Source organism: Muscardinus avellanarius (assembly GCF_963383645.1).
Source record: "Muscardinus avellanarius genome assembly, chromosome: 9".
In the NCBI taxonomy this organism is placed as follows: Eukaryota; Metazoa; Chordata; class Mammalia; order Rodentia; family Gliridae; genus Muscardinus; species Muscardinus avellanarius.
The window spans coordinates 53,188,185-53,206,752 of NC_137795.1; the positions used below are offsets into that span (position 1 = coordinate 53,188,185).

The window sequence follows — 18,568 nt, forward strand, 5'->3', positions numbered from 1 at the left end:
TGAGGCCCTTTGCAACTCAGTGAGACTCTGTTTCAAAAAATAAAGAATAAAAAATAGGGCTGGGGGTGTGGCTCAGAGGTAAAATGCCCCTGGGTTCTATCCCCAGTACCGCAAAATAAATAAATAAATAAATAAAATATCAATCAGAACTTTATATTTATAAATTTAATATGTAAATTTTTTTCTTTAAAGCATCAACTCTAGCTGTGTGTAGTGGTTCACATTTGAAATCTCAGTACATGGGAGGTTGAAACAGGAGGACTGCAGGTTAAGGTCAATGTCAGTAATTTAGTGAGGCATTCGGCAACTTAGCCAGAACCTATTTCAAAATTAAAAAAAAAATAGTGTTTGAGATGTAGCTCAGAAGTAGAGTGCCCCTGAGTTTAATCCCTAGTACAAAAAAGAAAGAAAATAGAAAAAAAGAATAAACAAAATCAAATTTAGCTGTGTTGTAGCTCAAGCCTATAATTCCAGTTTTCGAGAGGCTAAGACAGGAAGATTGCAGGTTTGAGACCAGCCTCAGCATCTCTAGTGAACTATCAGCAACCTAAGAGAACCTGCTTCAAAAAAAAATAAAAATAAAAATAAAAATAAAACAAAACAAAAGATATAGTGTAGCTCAGTAGCTCATAAGTAGAATGTTCCCAAGTTCAATCCCCAGTACCACAAATTAATTAATTAATTAATTAATTAATTTAAAAAATCAAATCTGCTTTTACCTTGTTACCTGTCCAAGATCCTTGGGAGTAAGACTTGGTTGACTCTGCTGATATTTATGGCAATGAGGAAATAATCTTGAACAAGCAGGAGTACTATCGGTGAAGGAGTAAAAAATGGAGAAGATGTACGTGAAAAGAAACTTTATTTTTTACCAAAATGATTAAACTTAGTTCCACTTGGATTGTAATCAAATAACATTAAACTTCCCAGTTAATAATCTCCCATGCGAAAAATAAAAATAAAGCTCAGTCTAAATATCATGCCAATAAATATTTCTTTTGAATGTTAAACTAAGCATAATATTATCAAATCAATTTAATAAAATTTCCACAAGAATATAAATACTGGTTTCAGGTTTGGGTTTTGGAAAGTGGCCTTAAAAAATGCCAGAAAATCGTTTCTTAGATGTTAAAAATATTTCAGATCACCATTATCTATATTCAGGAGAAAAAAAACCTGATATATAGATGACATCAGTCTCTAGAGAAATGTTTCTAGTTTAAGAGGCGCTGTGTTGTGAAACGTTAGCCTCTGTCATGATTGGCACATAACAGCTCATCCAAGGACTTTCCATAGTGTATTAGACTTCAGATAAGGCACTGGTTATGGAGAAGAGTGAGACGTGAGTGCAGTACAGACTTTTAAACACACTTGCCATACTTTGTCCATTCACTCTTTTTTATTTTACTCATTTAGGCAGTTGAAAATGCCATTGCTAATGAAAATACTATTTTAGAGTATGTGCATTTTCAAAATAATTAAAATTCACTATACTCTCCATTTCATGTAAAGGTGGCAACCTCTCGGTTGTCCTTCTGAAGCTCTTATTTTATGCTAATACTTTTGTTATGTCTGATTTTATTTGTTTATCTTGTGGAATCTATATTCCATCTTCAGGATAAGAGCCAATATTACTTCTAATTAACTTAGTAATGTGAGTAAATGCAGTCGAATTCATATCAACCTCTTTCCACACTTACACTTCTCAAGAAGAACACAGAATATTTTATATATGTTAGATTATATTTTGTCATTCCTTTATATTTTTCCATTCCCTCCAAAATTCAGCTTCTGTGGCACTTTGTTGGTAAAATTTTTTCTGCCCAATTCCTCTGGGCGAGAGGTGAATATAGCATAGAGAGATGTTTAGATGTCTATTATTCTCCTATAGTTTAATGTAACCATTTGTTCTTGTGTACCCTTTCTACCAACAATTATGCTTCTTGAGGGCAGGACAGGTATTGTCTGTGATCATCTCTGTATTTTGGTTACCTTTCACAGTGCTTGAGCCTTTCAACTTCAGGAGATCATTCTTGAATTGCATTTCCACAGCCTGATAAATTAGATCAATCCTTACAGATTAAATGGTTGTATTTTATGGTTTTGACCTCTATCTTTTGAAAGGTAAATACAACCAGAGATTTTGACCTTGTTCATGTCAAAGTCAAAAACTAAATTTTGTTATTTTCTGTAAAAATTTTAAAATCTAATTTATTCATTTTTCAGGCAAATTGTTTTTAGATTGAATCATTTGATTGATCACTTAAGAAAAGAGCATTAGCTTTCAAACCAGAAGATCATGGTTAACATCCTAAATCTAAATGTAAAACAGTGATGCTGTTGGTTTGTTGTGATTATCGGCAAGGATAATATCTATAGGGCACCAAAAATGATAGGCAAATTTAATTCGGATTTCCACTTTCATCCTAGTTTATTTTCTAAGATATCCTTGATGAATTTTCTAAACTATTAACAAATTTAAATAAAAGCAGCGAGCCGGGCATGGTTGCGCATGCTTGTAATCCCAGCATTTGGGAGGCTGAGACCAGAGGATCTCGGTTCGCGGACAGCCTCAGCTACTTAGTGAGGCCCTCTGCAACTCAGTGAGACCCGGTTTCAAAATAAAGAATAAAAAGTAGGGCAGCGGGTATAGTTCAGAGGTCAAATGCCCCTGGGTTCCATCCCCAGACCTGCAAATAAATAAATAAATAAATAAATAAATAAAGCAGCAAGTAAAATCTTACTCTTTGAAGAGACACCATGCAACAGCATAAAGACACATCACAAAAAGAGCTCCAGTTAAAGTCAGCACTGCAGGAAACCAGTTATCAGGGCTCCAGTAATAGGATATCTTCCTTAAGATGGAAGTTGTTATCTGAGGAATACAAGAAACATTCACTAAACAGTAACAGTGCTAGTGAAAAAAATTAAGTATCGTATGAAATGAGATTTTTTTCGTATGTCACTTTCTTCTATGTTATTAAAAAAAGATTACCAACCTGATATTTGTTCAAAAATTTAAAAATTCACATACAGCAAATCATAAGCACCATTGAATGTATTCCTCTTTCCACTACAAGCATTTTTCTTTGGATGCCTATGTCTTGGTTCACAGTTTTGCCTCTGGCCAGAATCCTCTTCCCTGCCTCGTCATCCTGGTGAACATTTGTTCCCTGTCAGGGTTTTCCTCTCTCTTTGCTTTTTTCAAGAAGTTTAATTTGTGGGTAAAAAAATTGCCTTGCATACCCTTTTAACTCACATATCTACTGTAACATCTAGAATATTTTGCTGTATTTAATTTAATTGAGAGTTTCCCCAAGTGGAACTAAACTATTATTAAACAAGAACCATTTCCTACTCATCTTTCTGGGTTCTATGCAGTTCTTGGCACAGAGAAGACATTAATGAGGACTGGCTAAAACACAGGCCGAATGAATCAGCAAGTTGTTTACAGGGCAAAGTATTATTTCAAAAATGAGTCAGATCACCGTTGCCCTTTTCTACTTCCTATCATAAAATCACGAGAAGATTTTTTTTTCTCAGATAAATTTCCTTTACCGTCCAAAGTCTGACCACTTACGCAGCTCACTATAGATTTTATTGGAATACCAATGACTGAAGTGGAGTATATCCCCAGCAGATGGCAGCAGAAGATAGGATAAATTTTCCAAATGCATGAATTTAGCATGCTTTTCTTAAGGTAACATAATTCATAGGCTGCATTCACAGAAACGAAAAGATAAATTAATTTAATTAAAGGGAAGAGGGCAGGGGGAAACGACCTTTATAAGAACAGGCTAAACCAACAATGGTAGTAGCAGAAATAGCACAACTTGCATAATTCAGGGAAAGGACTACTGTGTTGTGATAGTTGTTGAGATTAAGTATTGTGTGACTAAACATTCTGTTTTACAGTGCAATAGTAAGGGCATGTCTGGACATGAAAGATCACAAAATCAGACTAGTCTCCCACAGTGCTCATTGAAATACTGTGCTCTTATTTCCATAAATAAATAATACTATGCTGTATTTTCAAATAACAAGTAGACCAGAAGGATGACAGACATCTTGATTGTTGCTAATCAGCTGGCTCTATCCTTACCAAGTACACTTGGAAAGAAGTCCCTTACTAATATAAGGAAGAAGACTTAAATTTAACCTCTGTTTACTTTTCTTCCTTCTCCTCTTCCTTCCTTCTAAAATTATATTTATTAAATATTTTACTAACATGCCAAAATTATCATCTAAAGAATATACTATTACAAACAAAAATAGTAGGGCTAGAATTTATGTATTAGCCACTATGTGCCAGGATTAGTATGTTTATCTAATTTATTTCAGTTCCCCCTTATTCTACCCTAACAAAAGAGAGGTACTTACCACCACCAATTTACATAACAGGAACTGAGGCCCAGGAAGGTGTGAGTGTGAGTTACCTACAGTTTCACAATTGTAGGGGTAAGTAGAATTGGTATTCACATACAAAGTGTATATTTTCAAATACCATCTTCTTTTCAGCATTCTATGCTACCTCCTCTCCCAAATGAGAATATTCGAAGAGTTTTAAGAAAAATATAATCAGTATCAAGAGGTCAAGGTACTGTTTCAAAATCACCATAGCTTTCATGTAAAAATAATTGTAATCAAGCATGGTAGCACGTGCTTGTAATACCATTACTTGGGAAGCTGAGACCAGAGGATCTCAGGTTTGAGAACAGCCTTAGCAACTTAGATCCTCACCAACACAGCAAGACCCTATTTCAAAATTTAAAAAAATTGAAGACAGGTGTGGTGGCACACACTTGTAATCCCAGCATTTGAGAGGCTGAGACAGGAGGATCTGGATTCACGGACAGCTTCAGCTACTTAGTGAGGCCCTTTGTAACTCAGTGAGACCCTGTTTCAAAAAAAAGAATAAAAAATAGGGCTGGGGGTGTAGCTCGGAGATAGAATGTTCCTTGGTTCCATCCCCAGTACTACAAATAAATAAATAAATGAATAAATAAATAAATATTTAAAAAATGAAAAGGAATATTTAAAAAATGAAAAGGAATGGGGATATATCTCAGAGAGAAAATACCCCTGGGTTCAATCCCTAGTACTCCCCTCCAAAATTATTTTTTTTAATGAGAATCCAGCTGTACAGAACCAATGAAAGACATCTGAATATTACTTAGAAGTTAGATGAAAGTTAGATGAAAGAATCATCCTCACTCCCTATACTTCGCTTGCCTAATACACAAGAGTAGATTTGCCAATTTATTTTTGCTGTCTTTTAATCTCATCTTTTTCTCATGTGCTCACACAAAACATATCTAAATATTTTACAAAAAGTTACTTTTTAAATATATAAAAGTCTAAGACATGTTGGACTATTACTTCATTTCTGTATGTTATAAAAAGAGCAAAATTTATCTATAGGGATTAAATATAATATTAATGGCTTCTATTTACATACCATGTTTATTACAAGAGCTTTCCTAGCTCTTGTTTCATTTAATCCTTATAACATCTTTTGCACAATACACACAGCTATGCTAATCCTTGTAGTTAATCCATGTACACTGAGTCAATATTTAAATGTTTCTTATGTGCAGGCTTGGCTCACCCTTTCTACCCTTTCAATTGGTGATTCAAAAAAACTTTAAAGAACTCAGTTTGGATGATTAGCATTTCATAATTCCATAATTTATTAAGATACTGTCTTATGTTTTAATTATTTTTGTACTCTTTGGAACCCCCAGAATACAATAATCATGAAGATGAAGATATTTGCCCTGGACTTATCTCTTGCAGTATAAACCTGTCTGGGCTTGGTGCCTCGAGTTGGCTCCTGCTGGTCTGCTTTGAATTCTAAAATTATCTAAATCAGCTTCTTATTGTCCATAAAAATATCTGAAATCCATAGTATTGGCTCTAGATCTTTACCAACCTCTTTAATATCTACTTTTCTAAACCTGACTGTGGTCTCTCTCCTTCCTGGGCTTTAGACTCTTCATTGTTCTTCTTTTATAGAGAAATCATAGGCTCTCAACTTTTCTTGTTTTTTCACCTTTTGTAAACATCTTTGCTTCTCACCTTTGCTGTTCATCAAAGGCCTCCAGAAGATTTAATTATTCTTGAAGTTTCTCCTATTCTTCAAGTCAGAATTTGCTACCATGTCTACCCTATATTTATTTACTCTTCCTCTAAAACACTTGACAAAAATACTTGCAATTTGATTTATGGGAAACAAGTCTCGGCACAAACTGTGGCTTATAAATTTTTTCATAACAAATTTTTTATTCTTCACTTTATTTCACTTTTTTTTTGTATTTGCTCACCTTACTGGTCAGAGGGTTCCTCAAACTTCAAGTATTTTTCTGCCTCTTTCACAGTTTATCTAGTTCTACTAAGTCTGTGATATGGGGAAAATCATTTACATTTCTAGAGTCTCCGTTTTCTCCTTTGCAACTTGGAAAAAAATGACTGAAACCTTGAACTTGATTAAACAAAATGATAGATTTATTTAATATGAGCACATTGTGTACAGATGGGCCTCATAATTAGGTGGGGAGTTTTGTTCAAATATTAATGGAATTATATTCTCCCAAGGAAAACTACTAAAATTCACTTTACTTCCTACATCCTAAACTTTCATTTGAGATCCTGTATACATTGCTGTGCAAAGTGTGCCCTTTTTAATTTGCTTTTAAAAGTAGGTTGAAACTTGTTTTCTGTTGCTTATAGGTTTGCTAAGCAGAAAACACAGACACTTGTGTGGACAGTTGAGCAGTTACTACTCTCTTTTATTAACAGGAAGAGTGATGAAATTAATGGCTCAGGATTGACAGGACACTGGGCTTTGTATGTCATCAGACATTTATCTCGCCATTAGGTAAATCACCAGAGAAAACAAAAGAATTTCCATCTGTCATTTGGTCACGCACTAAGTTTCTTACAGCTGTGTGCAGTTAATTTGGTTTGATTCATAACCTTAATTACTTAACTTGTTATATTTTACAGAAAAGACAATAATAATAATCTTCCCTGTCATGAAATCTTTTGTCAGTGGGTATTAGAGTCACAGCAGATGTACAAGACTATGACCTAGTAGAGTACAGTTTTTATTATTTTTCCTGGCTTTCCAAATATTTCATTCAACCTTTTTTAAAAGGTTGTCAATAAAAAGTTTGCATTCAAGTTTGCATGTTAACAGTCTCAAATACTTCAAAAATATAAATTCCATAGAAAATGGATTTTTAATAGCAAAATGCTACTAATTTAAGCAGAAATACAGGCTTTGTTTGCCCACTTGCTAAGAAAATCACTATATAAATTAATAGATATCATAGAATTAATTTTATAAAATGTTAGCATTATAATATACTATGGCAAATTGTTTTATACTTGATGGGGACTACAAATGAGAACTAAAGTTTGATAATCATGTTATTTATTTATTTACTTTTGCAGTGCTGAGGATTGAACCCAGGGGCATTCTACCTCTGAGCTACATCTCCAGTCCTATGTTTTATTCTTTATTTTGAAACAAGGTGTCACTAACTTGCAGAGGGCCTTACTAGGTAGCTAAGGCTGGCCATACACTGTGATCCTCCTGTCTCAGCCTCCCAAGTACTGGGATTACAAGGGTGTACCACCATGCACAAAATTGATAGTCATTTTAGAAATCACTTATGCCTAAGTCTTCAAGCAGTTTCTTTTTAGGTTTTCAATCCATGAATAAACAGTTATAAAATGACTAATAAAATGCTACTAAATATTGCTTGCTATGTTCTGGGCACTGGGCACTGGTCAGGTCATTAGGTGGGTTTTATGAAATAGCTGTTAATAATTGGAAACCGAGGCTCAACTGTGGTAAATGACACCATAAATTTTCAGAGTTAAGGAGGAGGAGAACGGGATTTAAGTCCATTTTGAGCCTCTGTGGGCCTTGAAATTGTTTATCATCAATGTAAAAACTGTTTTAACAGAATCTGTGAAATTAGATTATTACCTTTTATTTCAAATTTTCATTTAAATATCTGTTTTCAGCAGTTTTATGATGGTCCACACTTGTAATCTTAGTACCTAAGAGGCAGATACAGGAAGATCCCAGGTTTGTAACCAGCCTCGGCAATTTAGCCAGGCCCTGTTTCAAAAAAAAGAATCATAAAGTATGGTTGGGGGTATAGCTCAGAGGTAGAATGCCTCAGGATTCAATCTCCAATGCCACAAAAACAAAAACAAACCCTCATTTTTCTTTCATTAGAAGGCCTAGTCATACCATGAATTAATGAATATAATATGAATGTTAGAAATTAATGTTGAAAGTGTTTTATAAACATGTTACAATACAACAAAGGTCAACTACTTAAAACAATATTACTCCTAGATCTTCTTATTCACCTTCACATCCTAGGTGCTAATTCAATTAATCCATATCATAAAATGAAAATAAACAATGCTGGACATGGTAGCAAACACTTGTAATCCCAGTACTTGGAAGGCAGAGACAGGAGGATCACAGGTTCATGGCCAGCCTCAGCTTCTTAGTGAGGCTTCTGCAACTTAGTGAGACTCTGTTTCAAAATAAAGAATAAAAAATAAGTCTGAAAGTGTAGCTCAGAGGTAGAATTCCCCTAGGTTCCATCCCCAGTATATAAAAAAAAAAAAGCAAAACATATGCAAATATTTTTTAAATTGAAAGATGGAAGGGAAGCTTAAAGTAATTAATTATCCAACTGTCATTGTTTTCTAAATAAAAGAGAGGACTCCGGGCGTGGTGGCGCACGCTTGTAATCCCCATGCTTGGGAGGCAGAGACAGGAGGATCGCACTGGTTGGAAGTCAGCCTGGTTGGCTTAAGAGACCCTGTTTCCAAATAAAAAATATAAAATGGGTCTGGGAGTGTAGCCCGGAGGTAGAGGGGCTTCCAGGAACCCCAGTACCACCAAAAATAAATAAATAAATAAATAAATAAATAAGACCATTAACAAGAAAAATTATTTTAAAAAGCAAAACAAAGCCAAATGATCTAAAATGAGATAATTTTTAAGTCTATTTGATTCTAGGGATTTCTCTCACTTTAATGTCCACATTATCCTCTTTTGAAAACCATGTAGACTGATTTATATTTTGTAAAATGTCAAATACATTGTTGGATTCTACTTTACAAATAACTTTTTAAAAATAAGTTATATTAATAAAAAGTTGCAAATATTTAAAGTGAAAATAGTATTAAATTTCATATTAATGTACTGAAATGTGCAAATAAATAAGAAATATGATAAAATTTTAAAATCCACATCATAAACTGATCATTACTTTTTCATGTATATTTGTCTAGCTTGTTTGATTCAATGTTCTCTTACATATAGAGAATCATCTATAACCAAGACTTATAAATATTTTAAACTGGATAAATCCTAACACACCGCTTTTAGAATTTCTATGTAGGATGTTCAGTTTATGTGATCAAACACAATCTTAGTTTTTTTTTAAATCGGGGGAGGAAGGTAATTTATTTCCAAGATTATTTCTTAACAATTCTTATATATAGAACATATGGCAGAAAACAAGAGACTAGTATAAGTATTATTCTTATTTTGGTTAGGGAAGAAAGTTTTTATTTTCCTTAAAATGAATACTCTTTCTGTTAAGTAGCCCAGGAAGGCTTGTTTACTTTTAGGTAATAGAATAACAAGTAGAACTAGAAAATGAAGTTATACACAGATATCCAGGATTTAATGCACTTATGAAATAATGAATTATGTATGTAGGTGATATACATTATGATTTTCTTTAACGTTGCCCATATCTTTTCAAATAGCTCCTTTATAACTTTTGAGTTGTCTTGTGTCTATTTCCTGCTGGGAATTGGATTAACACAAAAATCAATAACTAAATGAATATAAAATGTGATTCTCACAACTTTTTCATGGAACTTATTGTTTTTTTAATAGAGTGGTTAAATGTAGCACAACACACGCAGAAACAAAATTCAAATAATTGCATAACATGTAACTTCTCAATATAGCATAAAGTGAAACATTTCCAGCATCATCAAAATATTTTAGTTCCAAGACATACCTGAAGAAAGAAGGTTGACTATATTAGTCAGCTTTTTGTCACTGTGGTAAAAATATCTGAGTAAAACAATTTGAAGGAGGAAAGATTTAATTTGGTTCATGGTTTCAGAGGTTTCAGTTAATGGTCATGTGGCTCAGTTGTTTTAGGCTTTGGTGAGGTAGATGATCATGGGTAGCAGATGGTAAAATAAAGGTGCTATCTATGTAACAGGTAGGAAAGAGAAAAAGAGATAGATAGATAGATGATAGATAGATAGATAGATAGATAGAAGAGGAGGAAGAGGAGGAGGAGGAGGAGGAGGAGGAGGAGGAGATGACAATAGCTTTGGTGGTGGCCAGGGACAAGAAATACCCTTCCAGACACTAGTAATCTACTTCCTCCAGCTAAATTCTACCTCCTGAAGTTTCCAAACCTTCCAATAATGCCACCAGCTATGAACCCATCAATGGATTAATTTATTGATGAATTCAGAAACCTCATGATAAAAGTCCTATATTTCCCACCTCTAAGTATTATTGCATTGGGGACCCAGCCTTCAACATAGGACCCTTTGGGGACATTCCCCATTCAAAGCCTAACAGTGACTCAGCTAGATTAGTTCACATGTTTGCAATGTAGAAAGAATAATTAGCTCAATGGCAGAGGTTGAACAGAAGAATGACCCAAGGTATTTAGCAAAGATTTCTGTCTCCTCCCATAGGTCTAAGGAACCTTTTTATTGTTGTTTTATACAGGAGTAATACATGCATAATATCCCCTCATACATCTGTCCTGAAGACTCTATTGGAGCAGTTTGAATGGACATGCTTTCTTCTAATGATGTGCTTCCTCATAGCCTCCTTTATTTATGGACAACCGTAAAAGTATTATATTCATCATCATTGAGCTATTACATAAATCTTCTTTCCTGATTTATTTTTAGAAACAATTTGAGATAAGAGAGGCAGGCTTGTTATAATTGCTACTACATTTGAAAAATTTATAGTTTAACACATTTCTTTTTATCTTTCTTATAAAAATAATTCAAATCAATGCTGAGTGTCTGGGAGATTTATTTTTCTTTAAAAATGGTGCATGAATTAATAAAGTTTAAGAAATACAGAAGTGATAGAATATCAAACATGGCCTGTAGAATAGATCTGAGGTAGATTTAAGATTGTCTCATAATTTGGGCAAGCCAAGTTCTATTGATACAGTGTTTTCTAGTTAGAAGGGATGCTATGAGAAAAAAATAGCTTATGTGTGCTTTTAGAATTTAGCAGGCAACCAACTTGTGAACATTGTTATCATTAATCCTATGTTGCTATTTTAGGCTTCCTATTATGAAAAAACTAAGAATTAGAAATTTGTTTCAGAAATGAAAGATATAAGGTAACAATAGCAATTCCACAAGGAACTTCACCTTCTACCCTGACAAGGCACAGAGGATCTTAAAACATAGCTCACAGCAAGTAATATATTTCTCTAATTCCTGCTATTGCTTTACAAAAAGGAAGGATTAGACTCAGATTCACACAAGGTGTCGGGGCCTTTATAGGAACATTGACCTTTAGGAATGACCATAGTACTGTATTTTTATTTGACCTGAAGGGTAAGAATGTGAAAGACTTGTTCCTTTCTATTTTGTGGCTTAAATTATGTTATCATACATAAACATTTGTTAGTCTTGCTCACTTTAAATTTTTCTACCTTTCTAAGTCTACTGAAGACTAAGATGGACAGGTAGGCCAACTCCCAAAAGGCAACAAAACAAAGCCCTGCTGTGCAGTTTTCATGTTGTTATGGTTTGCATATGAAATGTAGCTCAGAAAAGCTCATGGTATACAATGTTCAGTGGTGAGTTAGTTGAATCATAAGGACTCTAACTTCATCAGCAGATTCATTTGATGGATTAATAACATAAATGGCTTTGCTGGGTAGAAACTGTAGGAAGATGGACATAGATGAAAGGAACAGGTCACTGTTCCTAAGATACAGCCTTAGGGACTATATCTGTTATGCACACTCACCAAGTTCTTCAGTTTCCAGAAGCTAAGCACTTGTCTTCCAGCTCACCTTCCTGCCATGATTTTCCTGCCGTGGGAGTTAGCCAACTATGAGTTGAACTTCAGAAACCATCAACCAAATAAACATTTCTCCAAGTTATTCCTACCAGGTATTATGGTCACATCCACAAAAAGCAAACTACTACATAGTGTATAAATAGTCTTATCATGACCAATTTTAATCTACCAAAAACATAACAACCAAACTACAAAATTTCTGAATATTTACCAGTAGGCTCTCAGCTGGAATGAACCAGCTCCAGGACACTACTGATCCAAATTATTGACTGAGAACAAAGTTCCAGGAATATTTGATTGAAAATTAACTTGTGCGGTAGATGAATTGTAAAGAATTGGATTTTTTTGTTTGTTTTCTTAGCTGGTTGATTGGATTTTGTTTGTTTACTTTGTTTGTTTGTGTTTTGGTTATACTGAGGATTAAACCCAGGGCATTCTACCTCTGGGCTATATCCCCAGCCCTATTTTATTTTTTTTAATTTTGAAACAGAGTCTCACTAATTTGCTGAGGCTGTCCTCAAACCTGTAATCCTCCTGTCTCAGCCTTCTGAATTGGTGTTTGATGAGTCAAATCCAGCCTAAGAAAAGTAATGGCCTATGTAATGATCACAGTAGTGGAGCAAACATGTTACAAAGAGACAAACCCCAATGTCTTTAAGAAACTTTAGGATTATTCGAGTGAAAGCTACTGGCAAGTTGCAATTTTGTCACCCTGTGCACCTAATACCTCAGTTCTTCACTAATGGGTGAAACCCTCTTTATTATATAGATATGCATCATTAAATATGGATGTGTAATCAGGATGAACTGATGAAAAGATTTTACAGAGTTATTTATAGGCTTTCTCCTTTCCACTCTTTTTGCTGAAATTAGAGTAAAAGTCATAGTTATAAATTAGGATGACTTAAAGTTTCTACCATCTTCCATATTGTCAAAATGGACATTAGTTCTGGAATTTTTATTATGGGCTCAATTTGCTGCACACAGATAGTTTCAGGAATTTTGATTCATAATTCCATGGGGACTGTATTTGCAGGAAATAGTGTCTAGCCAGTTACCTCATTGTTTCTTTAGACAATTTGGATTTAAATTGGAAGAACTTACAATGAAAACTTACATGAAAGATGATTTTGTTTCTTTCTTCTCCACCTGCCCTGAAAGGGACCTCTGAATAAGCAAGGATGGGTTCAAAGAGTAAGGTTAATCAGGAGATAATTTACAATGAGTCTGTTTATTTTAGTTAGTTTAGGGTTGGGCTCATTTATTATTAGCTTATCTAACATAGCTATTTTGCATGTAAAGATAAAATGATTTACTTCTATTTTCTTTTCTAACTTTCAGGTATTATTTTACTTATTCTAATGTCTACAAGAGCATGCTAAGTGTCAACATATTTAAGGAATATTTTATACAGTTTTCTTTATAGCTATGTGTTAGAGGCATATGTTGCATTGTTTATATTAATGGAAATATAGTTTGCTCATGGAAACCATTTTTTTAGAAATTTAAGTGTAGTGAAAACCTCTTGTTTTTAGTCAGGGTTTCATAATCTGGGTTCCATGGATGGATTTTACAAGTCTCTAAAGTGGAATATAAATTTGTGTACTCATATATATGTGTGCATTGTTCTGCAGAGAAGGCCATAGCTTTCATTGGATCCTGCAAATAGTTCATGAACCCCCCATCTCTCTCAATTAAAAATTTACCAAATACCTTTCTAATAACATATGGCATTGGTTTTTTGACTTATCAAGTACCATACTTGGCATTGTAAAATACGCAGAGGTCTTTATGGAATGCCTTCAGTAGATTACAATTTATTGAATACCTAATTTTTTCAAGAACCTTCTAGAAATTTTGTATAAAAATATACTCATATAGTGAATTTTTTGCTGAAGATGTCTACTGAATATTTATAATGTAATTGGACCCACTTTTAATTACTTTTCACTTTTTATCATCAGGTTTTTATTTCTCTAAAATTCACAGGCACACATTGTTGGCAATCTGGCTTTAAGAACATTCTATTTTTGTAACAGGATTTTATAGTTATATTTTTGAAGCAGATAAAATTCTGGCAGTGTGCTTTAACCACTTAGAAATGTTTTAAAGTTTTCATATCTAATTCTACATTCTAAATAGAAAGAGCTGCCTTCTAATAATAACAATAAAACACACAGCCTATAAGAACAATGGCAAAATCCTAGGAGAAATTATTTTTCCCATGGTATGTTATAAATAAACATATTGTAATTCACCAATATCAAATAAAATAGATGGCAAATTCTATTGCGCACATATATTTCAGATGTAGTGAAGCATTACTAAATGAAGGTCTCATTTTAGGACCTAAATCTCTTTTTCTGAAAGTTAAAATAAGACGTAACTGCTTTTGTGGTCACTTCTTCCTCAATCATCAATGCTCCTTCATGTTTTCTTCACCCTTATTAAAACATCATAAGCAATTATAAATATCTTCTCCTGTCTTCCTTGTCATATACTCCCTCTTTACATCCTCCCTGATTGGAAAATAAAATCTCTATTTCTTAGATTAATATGCAGATATCTTCAAATGTTTGCCTTACTGGACCCCCAGTTTGCTAAATATGAATCTTATTTTTGTAAACCATTTCTAGCTAAGTATTATACTATTTATAACTGGTAAAGTTATTTTTTAACTTGTTCAACTTTGTATGCCAACAGCTAGTCCAAGGTCTAACCATGTGATTTTTAAATTCAGAGATGGTGACACAGGTGATCTTCGAATAATTTTGGAACATCCTCACACATAAATAATAGCTAGGCAGTTATTATTTGGTTATTTAACAAACCTTTAGAAATACTAGGGTTTGTTTTTTGTGGTATTAGCATTGAACTCAGGAGAATTTTATATCTAAGCTACATCCTATGCCCTACTTCATTTTTTATTTTCAAACAGTCTTGTTAGGTTGTTGAGGATCTTGCTAAGTTGCTGAGGCTCATCTTGAACCCATGATCCTCTTGCCTCAGCCTCCCAAGCACCGGGATTACGGGTGTGCACCACTATACTAGGCTTAGAAATGTTAGTTTAAAAAAAAAAAACTATCTTAGAATAGGCAGGTGTGTTTGTGTATCTGTTTACTCATGCTCAAGCAAGTGGAAGTTATAAACTGGGTATTGTTTCCTTCCTATACAATGTACAAGTGTTTGTTTATTTATTTGTTTGTTTGTTTGTGGTACTGAGAGTGATCCAAGAGCATTCTACCTCCAAGCTACACCACAGCCCAATTTTATTTTGAAACAGGGTCTCACTAAGTAGATGAGAATCTCACTCTTGCTACGTCTGTCTCCAAACCTGCAATCCTCTTATCTCAGCTTCCCATGTACTGGAATTACAGATATGTGCCACCATACTCAGCTACACAATGTACAAGTTTAACTACAAAATGTCTAAGGTTACTTTTGGTTTGGTAATACTTTTTGCAAAGAAAGGCACGTATATTTCATTGCATATAAACATTAAAGATGATAAGGTTTATGGAGAAAAGCATTATTCCTTGGGAATAAATCACAGGTCACAGGTTGGTAATCATTCCCAGACAGCATTAATTGGTCTGCCTCTTTTAGCAAGCCTAATGTACTTTGCCAAAGGAAATGTATAGATTATAATACCACTTAGCTCTACTACAAATTTAAAACTCCTTTCACATCTTGCTGCAGAATTTATTTATTTTGTCCATTATGGTTTATTACAATGCTGTTTGCTTTGCTAGACTTTGCTTTCTTAATCAGGAATTTGGATGGTTGAAATTCATGTGTTAACATAAGTTAAGAAATTTTCCCTCTCATAGCCATACAGGCTGAAATAATCTCTCCCAAAGGAGTAAGATCCAGCAGAGAAGATTGACTCAAAATAGGGAGGTGAGGTTCATGTTAAGCCAGAAATGAAAAACAATACATTTAACTTTTTGGAATGCTACTATAACATCTTATAATATTATGAACAATATATATGAGTCTTAGGCAATATTTACCTGATTTATAAAATGATTTGATTACATATTTATAGAATGTAAAAGAAAGTTCCATGATCAATTACTCTGTCATGGAGAAAGAGTAAAAATTAATTTATTAATAACCAGAAGAACTGCCACGTTTAAAATGATAAATTAGAGATTGTGATGATATAAAATGTATGGTTGAAAGCTTGAAATTAGATGACAAAGTTTTACTGAAAAAAATAGAGTATTTTATTTGTAAAGAACATTTAGGGAACAATTTTCCATATTAAACACTAGTAGTTTAGCAAAGTGTAAGGCTCTCTCATAATATTTAACTTTTAGTTATTTTACAACCAGATCTTGTGCTACTTAACTCATATATGACAGAATAAATGTATTATGCTAATTCACCAAATACTCATAAAAAACAGAGTAATTGTCAATTTTTGCCCAGATTTAATTTTTAATCTCATTTGCTTCTTCCCACTTCAAAAATTTCATCTTTAAAGTAGAAGTTCCGGTTTGTAATGCATTCTCAAAATTTTCTTAATCAATCAGGTATTTTTGTCTTATTTTAAAAAGTTTTTATATCCCCAAAGTAATAAAGTAGTCTCGTACATTCCTTCTAAAGTTTAATTATTTTATGTTTGCCATTAAAGCCTATAACTCATCTGGACTTAACTTAGGTCGAGGGTTGCTCCTAATTTTTCTATATACACACCATTGTCTAATATAATTTATTGACTATGTCATTCCTTTATCACGCTCTGCAGTGTCATTTTCCCCATATGACTGTTTACAAAAATTGATTATATATAGTCACTCCATAAAGCAAGTCTCAACAGATTTCAGTAGGATGAAATCTGCAGAATGTTATATCTGATCATACATAATTTTATTAGAAATCAAAACAATAACTGAAAAAAACTCATATGTTTATAAGTTAAGGAACTATAGAATATTTTTAAATAAATAAATAAAAGACTACATAGTGAAACTGTGAGTAGCAACACAAACAAAATTGAAAACCATACTTTTAAGCCAAAACATATTTTTGTTTGGCATAGAGTTCTAGGTTAGCACTTTTTTCACTCAGCAACTTGGACATTTCTATTTTCTACCCTCCATCTTCCCACTATGAAGTTGGCCACTTTGTAGACACATTTGAAGAAACCTTCTTTAAAGAAAGAGTTTCATATTTCTGGTAACATTTGGATTTTATTAATCTTTTCTATGTGTGTGTGTGTGTGTGTGTGTGTGTGTGTGTGTGTGTGTGTGTGTTCTTTTTGCGGGTCTGGGGATGGAACCCAGGGGCCTTCAATCTCTGAGCTACACCCCCTGCCCTATTTTTTATTCTTTATTTTGAAACCGGGTCTCACTGAGTTGCAGAGCGCCTCACTAACTAGCTGAGGCTGTCTGCGAACCGCGATCCTCCAGGTCTCAGCCTCCCAAATGCTGGGATTACAAGCGTGCACCACCACGCCCGGCTCTATGAGTATTTTAATATAGAATTATTTTTCCCCTTAGTAGAATTGTGGGACATTCACAATCTAAAGCTTGATATCTTCCATTAGTTTTGAAAAGCATTTTGACATTGCTTCTCTCTCTCTGTGTCTCTTGTCTCAAAATAAATGAACCCTTCTGATTTTCATGTTCTACTCCTGTCCCTTTCTTAGTATTTCCCATCACTTTTGCCTCTACAAACCTCATTTTTAAGTACTTTCTTTTGACCTATCTTCACATCGTAACTATCTTTTCATTGGCTTTCAAATATTTTGCGTTATCTGTATAGTCTCCAGCACCCTAATCAGATTTCAAACTCGATTATAACGCTTGACCTTAATAAATATGATTATTTTCTAGTTTGTGTTTGATAATTCATTGCTATCTCTGTTTCTACCTTTTGTGGTTATCAAATCACGTACATGTTTGTATTTAATTATTTGCTATACATATCGGATTGAACAATTATTAGAAATAATTGTTAGAATAATGTTACTTTCTCACAGAGAGATTTTAATTTGCTTCTTTTGGTCATTTAGAAGAATGACTTTCTTATTCAATCACTTTGTTTTCTTTGGATCAAGACTACTCAGATTTGTATTATAGTGATTTTGCATAGCTAATTCAGAACTCCCTGACTATGCAGTTAAGTAATGTGAGGAATTTTCTCAACAAATGGCTATTTTAATAGAAATGTCTCTCTTTGGGTTAGCTTAGTTATATAGAAAGTATTATACGAGCCGGGCGTGGTGGCGCACGCTTATAATCCCTGCACTTGGGAGGTGGAGGCAGGAGGATCGCACAGGTTCGAAGTCAGCTGCACTGGCTTAAGAGACCATGTTTCCAAATAAAAATATAAAATAGGTCTGGGAGTGTAGCCCGGATGTAGAAGGGCTTCCAGAAACCCCAGTACCACAAAAAAATAATTAATTAAAATAAAAGAAAGTATTAT

General features: G+C 33.7%; 1 protein-coding gene across 1 annotated transcript in view; it reads right to left on the reverse strand.

Moving 5' to 3' along the window:
- The window catches only part of LOC308266790 (cadherin-related family member 3-like), a gene marked incomplete at both ends in the record, with an annotated part of 136,443 nt that overhangs the window by 14,975 nt on the left and 102,900 nt on the right, over window positions 1-18,568 (reverse strand). The window contains 2 exons of the mRNA XM_080701189.1: window positions 728-812; window positions 2,745-2,875. Coding sequence (XP_080557315.1) covers window positions 728-812; window positions 2,745-2,875 — 216 coding nt within the window. The remainder of the gene's footprint in view (window positions 1-727; window positions 813-2,744; window positions 2,876-18,568) is intronic.